Source organism: Metarhizium acridum, assembly GCF_019434415.1.
Source record: "Metarhizium acridum strain ARSEF 324 chromosome Unknown scaffold_320, whole genome shotgun sequence".
Taxonomy (NCBI): domain Eukaryota; kingdom Fungi; phylum Ascomycota; class Sordariomycetes; order Hypocreales; family Clavicipitaceae; genus Metarhizium; species Metarhizium acridum.
Window position 1 is genome coordinate 594,651 of NW_027094027.1, and position 12,468 is coordinate 607,118.

Here is a 12,468-nt window from a genome sequence, read left to right on the forward strand (position 1 = left end):
ACAATGGATATTCTTCAAGCGAAAATGGCATGCCCCAGGATATGAGGCATCGACATCCAGACTGTCGCTATCGAAAGCGGCTCGACGCCAAACCAAATTTGACAAACTGGACAAATTAGAAGCAAGATAACAGCCCTCTATTAATACTGGTCTACGGACAGATGCAGTGAGTAAACCATTCTTCCCTCACATACCACGCCTTGAAATTGCCTCGCAGCCGCAGATGTGATGGGCCCAAGGCACAACAGAAAGACCTGAGACACCGTTTTCCTCTGTCGCAATGGCCTACTAATACACGTTGCCATGTTCTCACCAAGACTGCGAGGACTAGTAGAAACGCTACTGCTCCAAAGTCTGGCTTGCCAAGACAGACACGGCGTTCCGCGCAATGATTCAGAAAAGGTAGGATGGCGAAAGTTTGGACCATGGAGAATATACCGAAGACGGGCAAGATTTTGTCCAAGACGAGCAAAACAAGCCCTGTAAAGAATACATGGACGGCGAACCGGAATGATTCGCGTGATATCTTCTGCAGAAAACCATATTCTTTCATCATTCGGCCGACAACTTCATGTCGCATTCACCTGCTCAGCCACTTCTTGGCAGCGACCTTTGCTTCATCCTGGAGCCCAAGTTCTAACAAGATGTCGGGAATCAGGCGCCTTGATATCCTGATTTAAAGGCCTTTAGCTCACCTAGAAACATTTGCACGCGCGCCCCTGACTCTCGAATCCAACGCAGAGGATATTGAACCAGGCGTGTAAGACGTATGCTCGCCAATAAAGATCATCTATAAAGAGGCCCTGTCAGTGTAAAAGAAACGACTCCACACCCGATACCAGCTCACTCGCGTTCTTGTGCACCCTAAAATATTGCGGAATATACAGCCCGTGCTGCCCGACAGACGGGTTCGCCCAGGCCCCGGCGGTAAGTCTTGACCCCAGCATTTCTTGAAATACCAGACTTGCCGTGTAGAGCGCCCGGGTGTGCTCGCCGTGGATCTCGGACACGGCATCCGGCACGTACCGGACGTGCTCCTCCTCCGACATGGTCGTCAGCCTGTATATCTCGTGGCCGACAGACCTGGCCAGGTAACTGCCCAGGATGGCCGTCGGCCCGGTCGAGATGATGGTGTACGACAAATAACAGACGCAGATGATGTCGGGAATATCCGTCGCAGTGCTGCAGCTGCCCTAGACGGGGTTGTCGAGCTTCTCCCAGAAGCGCTCCTGGAACTCGAGCACCGCCTTGCAGCTGGTGTCGTAGACGAGATTCTTGATGGCGTCAAGCATGGTGACGTTGATTAGGGGGAGGCGCCACTGCCGGACGACGGTAAACCGCACCGCCTCTATGTAGTCGAATGTCGACGACTGGGAGTTGGGCTCTTTGAAGTCTTTTCTCCATTGAAAGGTAACTTTGCCGCTGCTGCACTACACGCACTCGATCTTGGTGTTGAAGCGTAGGTTCTTGCCTACCAGCGGCTGGAAGGACTGAGGGAGTCGGCTGAGGCCGCCATCGACGGTTTTCCAAGCGTCCGCGCTGTCGTATAAAATATTGTACACGTCTGGTATTTCCAGAAGCGGGCCTGCAGTTCTTGCTGGTCACCCAGGATGTCGCTGCTGTTAAGACTCCCCTTAGATAGTGTGATATGTAGGCAAACTCGGACCAGTGGTTTCCGTGCTGCCCGTTGAGGCCTCAATGCATTCCCTGTGCGCTTTGTACATGTCTTTGGCCATTTCAGTGTTGAATTCATTGCTGGGTAGATTCTTCTGCGGCTTTTGCGTGCAGCTTCTGTTTCAGGGTCCAGTATGAAGGGCGCAGAAAGTGATGAGCTTTCCTGAATTTGTCACAACGTCGGCGGGGGACCATTGGGTAAACGAGAAAGTACTATAACCCGTTGACGTTCTTGTCATGCCAAGGAATCGTATCGATCCGGACCTTGGAGTTGTTATGGCTTGTCTTGCTCATTTCGCCAATGAGGGAAAACACTAGTCCCGTGTCGGAAACGTTGTACCTTTTGCCGCTATCAGGATCAACATAGTCTGCTGGTAAAAATAAGCGAGCGGCCCGCCAGATAAGTAGGCGGTACGAACCCGGCCACCGATACAGTTGCTCGCCTCGGACATTGGTGATGTTTGTAAAGTCTGCCTAGTGTAAGACCAGGTAGGTCATCAGACCGGACATGCCAGTTCCAACAATGGCAATCGTTTTTCTCTTGGCGGCGTTGACATCAACAATATCAGGCTCTTTTTGAGACAGATGCTTCACCCCGTCAAACCAGGGCCCCAGCGTATCAGTGCCGTTGGCTCCTGTCATGGTAATGGGTTCTGCGATTTGTGACGCAATGTCAGCCAAGCACACTCGCGCACTCGCGAGCTAGGTTATCAAACGTATACTGACAAGTCTCGAGTCAGATGCGGTGCATTCTATCCCAGCGGGAATGCGATGACTGTCCTGCACAGATTTTGCCTCGAATGCGTAAGTGAAGTAAATTGATCCAGATACGTATTTTGACTGTAAAACATGAATGTTTGCCAAGCGAGAGATTATTTCGGTTCGGATTTCAAGTTCGAGTGGAAGTGAGTGAGCAGGACTTTGGATAATGAGTAACAAGCAGTGGATAGCGAGAGACATCTGTTGGCTGACGCATTATGACAGCTTAGTGAGCCTTGGAGCGACCTTTCTATTCAAAGTGAGTAAATGATGAGAAGATGCGGCTACGCCAGTGCAGACGAAGTCTTTATGAGACTAGCGCTGATATTTGATACTGCCCAGGCGAGGTGTTGCCCTTTGGCTCAGTAGGGTTCAAAAGTGCCGTCTCTTGGCTTTTTCTTTTCAAGGTGCCAGAACAACTGAACAAATGGATTGGACGTGGCCCTCAAGGAATGCACTGTCCGCAAATTTTGTCTAGAGACGCGGGTCTTGTAGCGGCCTGTCACGAGCAGGAGATGAGCGCGACCGCTTCGCACTTTTATATTGGAGCCAGATTCTTTGAAGTATGCATCGGATTGGTGAAGTGGAAGCTGTAATTGATACTGGGCATAGTCAAGGCCTTTTGGACACTTGGCCGTTGCCTCACGACCTGCAGATAGACAGGGAGAGGAAGAACAGCCGGCACACGATGGCTTCCCTGCGGAAGGATTGATATTCAGATGACCACAATGGAGCCCACGGATGACCATCGGATCAGAAGCAATGTACGCCTCGCTGCACAATGCTGCAAACTATTATATAATATCAGTGATGGTTGTGGCTACAAGTACGAGGGCTGAATTCACGCCGCGGAGAGAAAAAGAAATTACAAAAGCCAGGCATCACGTCATTTTACTACAATGAAGTGCAGCGCGGACTTAACCCGGCTTTTATGATCGTGTTGGCGTGCCTTGTTGACGCGTGGCTAACGAATTCGTGGCATCAGGCATAAAAAGAACTTTGATCTGATCCGCAAGCAGAACGTGGAGCGAGACTTGTGATAGATATTACTCAGAATCGCAGACATTCTGACGCATTGTGTGGAAGTGCGTGACCCTGTCTCGGCCGAAAGTGACGCTGCAGAGCCAACTGGAACAACGTGGTGCAACAAAAAGACAGAGGCCCCCAGTTTTCGTGGGGGTCCAAAGAAGAAACACCAACGTGGCTCTCCCGCCGGGAATTGAACCCGGGTCTCAAGCGTGACAAGCTTGCATACTGACCACTATACTACGGAAGATGAAGTGGCTTTGTGAAGCCATCGTAGTGTGCATTTGTCATGCCTAACGAATATTAATTCAGATTATAAAGGCTCTGACAAGGCAACTCGGCCGATTCCCACCACACAGATTCATAAGCTCGAGCAATTGACAAATGCACCAAAGTGTGTCTTCGTACTAGAACCAGCTAAAACATGCAGTAGCTACTTATAATTTTTTCGCGGCACCTCTGTTCAGGCTCGTAACGAAATGCATGCGGACAATTGACTACTACCTTTCTCTTGGGAATGTGCTCCGAGTTCGGCAGGCCCATCTACCACGATACTCGGCCATTGTTGGAGTTGTCACACTTTTGACTACATTACTGAAGGTTTGTGGAAAATTTGAGACATGTTTCAAGACGCGGATTGACCGTGTCGCACTGGAGCTTGCGAGCTACACTGGGGCCTCTAAACTGCCATCTCTGCCGAACACTCAGAACCAAGCATTGAGAGAGTAGTTTTCTCCGTTAATTCGTTGACTTGTGCTTCTTCACGCTACTGTAGATGAGGCTCTCAGTAATGTCAACGGGTGAGTCATGAATTCATGGATCTGGCCTTCCAACTAGTAGATTGAACAAGCCGGGCCTTCCATCTGGAAGGCTCAAAACTAGGTTGTCAGGTTCAAAGTAGAAGCTAGCTAGCAATCCTACCAACTGCGATCGTTCTGTTCAATTGAAACGTGGTCTTATAGATAGATCAATCAAGTGCCAAGTCCACATTCAATGCGACCCATAGCTGCTAATCGTAAACTAGCCGAAGCTATTCCCTATGTCACTGAAGCCTCGGGAGAGTACCCAGTGTCATTTTAGCTCGCAGTCTGTCATGAAAGTATTGTTCCACGTATAGGGATTTGGCTGATGCATAATGTTGGTGGAGATGACATTACAAATAGATAAGCTGTCAGAAACAGGTCAATAATCTCAGCCACAGTTCTGCTGCCTGTCTCCGTCAATGAATGCCGCGGGAGACTCTGTTTTTATCATCAGAACACGAAGTCGACTGACATGACTACCAGTTCCCCCCGGACCAGGGCCCGTTTATCTCATATCCCGCAATATACCTAGCGGCTCTTTTGCTGAAGTTCGCTCCGAGGTTACAAGCTGGGGCAGTTGGACTAATTCTAGTCTGCCTTTGGAATTACCAACCATCTTCGACAGGTTCGCGCCTTGTCTCGAAACTTAGTACGCGATATTTACGATTTTTAGCTGTAAGAAGCTTACGATACATGCCAAGGGGCTAGGCACTTTGTCAGTGCTGGCCTGTTCTTTCGTGTTAGATTATATTCATGCGCAGCTAACTTCAGTCTGTCGGCGTTCCTGACCTCTCCTCGCTTGACAACGACCGAAAAGATTAGTACGTCTAGCTCATTACTATACTACTTTAGCACTCTTGTATTCATACTCATACTTACTAGAGGCCAAGACATCCTAGGTTCTCACGATTGTTATATTACTGCGCTAGCTTTTTAGTACTCTAGTAGTACTAATACTTGGTAAAAGCTAAGAGAGGTGAGTCTTGTACTCCGTACCTCAAGTGCATTGTTTTACTAAAGTTTTACTACTCTACATGCTACTACTAGGTTGTGTTAGAGATCAACGAGCGCGAAGCATCAGAGACCGGCGCCGGCCAAAAAAGCGACAGAAAAAGACGCGGAGATTACAAAGTTCCAGGAGAAGATCCAAAGTTTCGAGGAGAAGAATACGCGTCTCGACCAGCTGGTGCAGGCTCACATCTTTGGCTATGACAGAATATTTTTGCTCACCACAATTTATACACTAATATCGTAGTATGTTCTAGTGTAGAACGCGATAGCCAGGTACCTAATTTGGCCAAATACTTTTTGCCTCCCACTGTAGAAAGTCTCGGAGACGGCTGTACTGGCACTAATTAACTTGTCGACTCGACTTTGAGCGATCCGAGAATGGCATGAGATTAAGAGGCGGAGACGAGAGTGTTAAGACCAACGAATTGTGTAGTGTAGATACAAGACATCATGCGTCCAAACTTGTCCCTCCTTCTGGCGTAACCCAGCATCTGTCACTCCCGAACCTTGGTTTCCTCAATCCCCTCCAAGACAATGAAATCTCAAAAGCGGCGTGGAATTGTTCGGCGGTTCGGAAGTTCGGAACCTTAAAAAAAAAGGGACACATCGTCAGCTAAAAAGGTGCGACGACTATAAAACCCTCCGAGGAACCGCAATATACCTGACTTCCTCTCCTCAACTAATCCTCTCAGAAGGATGACACTCATTGCACAAATACTGGGAAGATTAGCTTTCTCTTCTTCTTGGATTAGTTGAATCACCGAGAAAGGCCATATCTTGGATAAGGGAGGTCATCAATGATGAGATAAGACTGCTTACCACCAGTCCTAACTGAGATCTGACGAGAAATCCACAGCTCAAAATCTCTGAGATGATCGTGGGAATGATGGCAGACGCTGATGTACGAGATGGGGCTGCAGAATGGGAGGAGAGAAAGGTATTTTAGACGATGACGACGCGATTGGGAGTCCAGTGAGGAACAAAAGACTACGAACCATAAGACCATGGAAGATCCAGAGAAGGGCACGGATTGAAATGAGGAAGGAGTAATGATAGGAACTAGGCTAAAATTAAGAAAGTAAATAAGAATAAACCGGATAAAGGAAACTAGGAAAAAATAAGAATAAGAAAATGGATATAATAAGCATAAAGTGAGGAAGGAAACGAGGATGGGAATGGGACTGGGGATGGAAAAGAAAATGGAAACTGCTCCGTATTCAGGAATTGGATGTCCGACATCTTGCGTTCTTTCGCTTTTTTCATGTGCCTTTACATCTTGCCTTTCTTTGAAAACACGCCGAGGTCAGCGCGGTTGGCTGGAGGGAGAGCATCTAGCGAGGGACACATATGGCAGCAAGCCAGATTTCTTGCTCCTGTGGTGCTCGCCTTCTTGGTTCCGGGTCGCAATCTTTCTCCCGCGCCTTTCGTTCATCACACTTGTCTACGTGATTCCATCTCAGCTGTCTATTGCCGTACGCGATAAAAAGTTTAGAGGCAGAGATGGCAAGGTGGCGACCTTTGACATGCACGAAGATGTTGTGTTATAGGATGTACTTGACAGTTGGAATTGCACAGCGTATGATCTCTGAATATTATAGAACTTTTTTTTGTAACGATAGCGAAGTACTTACTATCTATTTGTCCTCGTTTCGTGCTGTTTTGACCACATTAGCAAACAAGATAGACATTGACTTGCATTTTGCAACAGCACAAAGCTCCGACAATTTGTGATACACATATGCAAAACTCTACCAAACGAAGCTCTGACATTAAAATTCTCGTCTATATACAGTGTCAAAGTAACTGGAATTACCTTATTGTTTCTTCCGGTTCGTGAGTCGCCGACAGCGTTCCGAGCAGACCACCAAGCTCTTTAGGGCATTCACATTCCGGCGCTCGTTCCCTTCTACACGACCCTCTCGGCCATCATTCTTGCTGCAAGACCTTGGAGGCCACAATTGCATGCTGACCGTCAATAATCATCGTCACTGTATGTGATAGAAGCATCGACCGGCTGAGTGGTCTGAACGTGGCGAGTAGGTGGAAGAGAGATCCTCAGATGTACCAAGACTTTCTTCATAGGCGAGGGAATACGCTTGCGATAAAAGCCGTTGGTGGCAGTTATGAACATGCTGAGAGTGCTTACACCACTATTTCTTGTCTCGTGCAAACAGGTATATGGCTTATCCAATAATAGGGCTCACGCTGTGCCGACCACATCTGCGCTTCGCTTAGTCGTGAACAAAAAACGATACGTCCAATACGTCCACTAAGAAGTGACTACCTAGTCACGCATTCGACCCCAAGGCGATAAATCTTGTTTGCCCAGCGACGTACCTCGCACTGTTTCTAGATCTGGTCGAGTCAGGGGAGATGGTACAGAATTATGTTGTCCTAGACGACGGAAATCATCTCATCATAGTAAGACATGCGTCTTTGAGACGTTTTCGCCCAGGCTATATGGATCATTTTCTCATCCGAGACGCACTTGGACTCCTAAGCTGCTCAATTGGCAAGCCCTTGCCGTGAGCCGTGACCGCTCGCAGGCGAGGACGACTGCGGTGTAAGCCCAGTGGCTATCCAACTGGAGCCACACGATATCATGTTTTTGAATCTCACAGACATGCGGTCTCTCATCAGTCGGGAACCGGAACCGCTGTCCGTGAAGCTCGGAACGAATTCAGACCTGCATTAGACATGACTTTTGCCATGGACCACCACTCGGAAGACTGGTCTCTGAGCCGATATAGAATGCGAATATGGCTCGCCGAACTGATATCTTGCGTATAATAATATGAAGGTTTGTGTAACGAAAATCCTCCGTGTTCGGAACCTTTCACTCAACAAGCCGTACTCAAACAGAAATAGGCTGCGTCGAGAACCTGGTGCTTAGCGCCAAAGGCCAATTGTTTCAATCTTGTTGGAATCCGCCGTGGAACGCGGACAGATTACCATGAAATCCTAGCTTCTGCGAAACTCAATACCGACTCAAGACCTTGATATTGCGGCATGGCCGTTGAACGTCCTCCCGCAGCTACAATATTTCTTGGCCCTCGTCACAAGGTTCTGGTGGCTTGCAGAGGAAAGGGACGTCAGCCGTTCGCGTCTTCGAAGCAAACACGAAGTCTCTAGAGATAGAATATGCTGAGGCGCTGGCAGCATCATGATGCGTGTTGATCAAGGGAGAACCGTTCTATGCTGAAAGCAGTTTCAACCTCGTCGTTTCGTGAAGCTCGCCATGGTCCTTCAGACCTGAGAACTGTGTCAGCTCAAACCAGATGTTCACTTTAATCCTCTGTTGCGTCATGTCGGCCAGTTTTCTGAAGCGAGTATAGCAGTCATTTGAAAACGCGTCTATGAAGTCGTCTGGAATTTGCGTCCAGTGGTAGGAAGGGGGGTAACCAGCAGTCCATGAGAGCTCGGTCTAGGAGACAGGCCCGTTTTGGTACGCATTTCCAGTTTTGACATGCTACTTTCCTCAAGATACAGAAAGCTGCTTGAGGCTCGAGAATCTATCAGGGTCGTATCGCGGTGGTAGAGTATAGCACTCATGGCTCGTTGCTCTGCAACCCTCGAGAACCAACAATCCGTTCGGTGCCGTCGATGTGTCGTGTTGGAGCAGTAAAATGAAACGTCACACCTCCCTCCGGTTCGATTGCCTGTGGCTACAGCTCTGCAGTTCGCTGTTTCTCCTGGTTTTGTTTTCTTGTCCGAGTCCTAGCCTTTTGCAATAAGCTCAAGGATGGTCGACATCCGTTCTTTTCCCACCGGTATCGACGTTGTTTGTTTCTCGCTGGCCTGCTCATGTAACCGGCTCTTTTCGTCGTCGTGCTCGTCAGACTTTGTTCTCGTGCTTGACGATGAGGAGACTGAGTTATTGCTCCTCACCTTAATCTCTAAGTTGTCCATGATGGACTCGGCTCAACTGACCCTCAAAGTTTGCCGCGCCCGAGAAGGGGGTCTGCGCCTCTTGTATCGTCTTCGAGTCGCCCAGTAATATGGACAACAGTACACATAAACGTAGCTCAAAGCACGAGTCACGGCAAGTGGGTGCTTACAAGCTACCCAGACTTCCCAACAAATTACGGAGTGTAAATGGTACGATGCGCTGATCATTGTGATGCAAACTAAAGGGTGCGGATTCAAGGAGGCCGAGAAGGCTTGAGAAGGTTGCTTTAGTGAAGGTGAGTCTGGGCTTAGGGCTCCCCTCAAAACCCAACAGGATCACAAAAAGCAAAAACATGTCCCCCGCTTGGTTCTCGATGCTTCACTGTTCCATTGCGTCCCAACCCCACACTCATGTCCTTGCTCATGACTGACCCTGATACAGTGATACGCAGATATACGGGGAAGCTCGACTCCAGGGCCGGAAACAACCAATGAGAAAGTTGTCTAAAGTCAGGACTTGGCATCTCTCTGTTATTGGATCGCCAGCAACCCCAAGGTCTGCAGCTTCTACCCCGTCCGCCCCTGGGCTTGCTTTTCCGGCGTCTCCACGGGCGCGAGAGCTATAACACGCGTCTTATTCCTGTTCATCATCAACCTCCACCGCGCCCAGATCTCGGGGTACGACCAATATATGCCTTTATATCAGTACTCCGTACAAAGTATTGGAATGCTACCCACAAGTGGACGGAACGAGCCGTTTCCATGACAAGACGTTTCATGCAAAAGCGAATGCACCCGGTGGAACCAATTCATCCAAACAAGGGTGAGCCAGGATGAACGTGTTGGATCTAGAAATTGGTTTCCTGCGGGCTGTCACGGATCTACACCCATTTGGGCCAAACCTCCCGACAATGGGCTCGTCGAACAGGGGTCTGCTGAGCTTGGTCGGCAGATGGCTGTTATTTGGCAGCATCAACATTCCGGAAGATCGTATAGGGAGGACGAAAGCGACCAGAAGATATGCATGCATGCCTGTGACCTTCGTGGAACAGGCCCGTCGGCATTTCTTGTCCCGGTCCCCTGCTACCAAGACACCCTGCATGTGCCCTTGAGGTCTTGCAATATCAGCGGCTTTAAGATCCCGTGGTCTGGGTTCACTGGCCGATTTACGTTACCTGACGTCCCCCAATGGGTCATACATGCTATTCAAGAGCAAATATAGCAACGCAGGGTATATTTGAAGAAGTGCCAATATGAAATGCTCAACCCCCCTTTTTGCGGTGTTGTCCATTCAAGCGGTTTTGGGGTGCGCGCCCCTCGGGAATTCCCAGTATCATCTAGAACAATAATACAGGGTAGTACAAAAAGCAGACAAGGAAGTTCAGCCTCTTCTTTCTCACCGTGTTCCTTTTGCCTCCCTTTTGGAATGGCTGTACGAGGTACTCCGTACTGCATCTCGGCTCGTGCCGCCAGTCGTAATGCAACGTCCAGACTCAGCGACATGATGGGCGTCCTTTTTCCACTTTGATTTGGTCTTCTCTCTTTCCATGCCACTAGCTCTTCTGGGTACAGGTTGGACCATTGTTTGACCTGGATATTTGGCAATCAGCTCTCATCATTTACTTGGTCTGATCTGCGTTACTTCAATTTGACCAAACGGCCTGCCAATACCAAATTATACATGTTCCATGGCTTGATACAACTCGTGTCAGTCAGCATGGGATGTGAGACTTTTCGGGGCCCCATTTCCACATGCCAAGCGATGCGTCGTTGCATTCGAAAGGGGCCCTCTGTCCTGCCGTAGGTTCCACCGCATTGGAAGGCAATACATAAATATTTGCTCACCTCACGTCACTCCACGCTACCGGTCACGAGCTGCGGTACATGAAGGCGGGAATATACTCATTGCCTCGGACTGTACTTGGCACAACCATGGATAAAAAGACAGACATGACCTTGGACGATACCTGGTATATCTGTTGTCCGGTATACTTCTTGTGTTATTTCCCTGCAAAGGCCGCAACTTCAGCTTCTGTACATGGCCTGAATTTGACTCTGTTCTTCACGTGGTTCCACCATTTCCAATAACGACATGATAAACCGACGACTTCTATGGCCTGGCATTTCCCACCCAGTTGGCGATGAGTTATATCTTCCAACACTCGTCCTTGCTGCAGGCTACACTCCCTACTTGCCAATTAAAGAGACAGTCTCGTCATCCAGCCACGAAGCACTAGCAGTGGGTAGCAAAGTATACTATCTTCAAAATAACTGACTCTGCATAAACACCATCCCCTGCGACTCCATCTCTTCAATGGACACAGCTATCCTTGGAGCAGATGGACCTTACATCGGAGAAGGGAGAATAACCGGCCTCTTGGCGTCCCTTGTGGGAGAATCGTGCTATCAGATGCCAGACTGTCTCGCCCAATCAACCAGGTCGGGCCCTCGTATCACCTGCGTATGTCTCCCTATTTTTCCAAGAGAACTCTTCAGTATCTATGGATGCACGTTCACTGAACCTGGGGCCATGTATTGCGGCGAAAAGCCGGCTCCGTATGACACTCCTTACGTCCAACGTTTGTCTCACCCACTAGCATGTCGTCCAAGGTGAACAATGGGGGGTGGAACGCCATGCCACCCAGTCACCACATTCTCTAAGTCATACTTGTATCAATCGACCAGTTTTCCAGAATACGAGCTACGCAAAGAAACTAAGAGATGAGGGGGACGAACTGTTTGCAGCCACATCTACCTAAAGACGACGGAAACCGTTACTGAGATGAAAATACCATCTAGTTCTGTAGGATGCCCGCTACGAGTAGACACGTCATCTGTTCCATTGTTACTGCCGTGACGGCAATAAGGATAGCCCAAGCACGTATGATGGCATTCAGATCAACATCTTGCAACGATATCGCCAAAAGTATACCACGGCGGTGCTTCACATGCAGTGTAGGCACCGACTCCAAGTACACTCATAGCTCGCCAACAATGTGGGATCTCCTCAAAGGCTCTCTGGCAGAGAAGTCTTGATCATCCTGATTCACCACGACTTGAGCTTGGTTTACAAAAAAAAAAAAAAAACAGCAAGGTCGCTTCCGAAACATGATTGAGGTCTTTGCCACGAAAATGAGCGGCTCGCGGAAACATGCGCCTCTTTTCCAGTGCCATTAAGACTCTGCAAAAACAGGCACGCGACCTCAGCCGCTCGACGAAAAAAAAAAAAAAAAAGTATACTCCGTATAAGCGGCCGCAAAAGAGGCTGTTGTCCCACGTTGCGCGGAGACTGCGCAAAGAAGGGATC

The 12,468-nt window shown here is 48.8% G+C and overlaps 1 protein-coding gene and 1 non-coding gene across 2 annotated transcripts; both read right to left on the reverse strand.

The window, feature by feature from the left end:
- Window positions 1-1,887: 1,887 nt before the first annotated feature.
- Window positions 1,888-2,316, reverse strand: J3458_014462 (uncharacterized protein; the record flags this gene model as incomplete). Its single annotated transcript, XM_066120568.1, has 2 exons — window positions 1,888-2,042; window positions 2,178-2,316. 2 exons carry the CDS (start codon window positions 2,314-2,316, stop codon window positions 1,888-1,890), a joined length of 294 nt encoding a protein of 97 aa, XP_065974403.1.
- Window positions 2,317-3,637: 1,321 nt separating this feature from the next.
- J3458_014463 lies at window positions 3,638-3,709 on the reverse strand. The gene has a single exon. It is a non-coding gene; the product is annotated as a tRNA-Asp (tRNA).
- Between the last annotated feature and the right edge of the window lie 8,759 nt (window positions 3,710-12,468).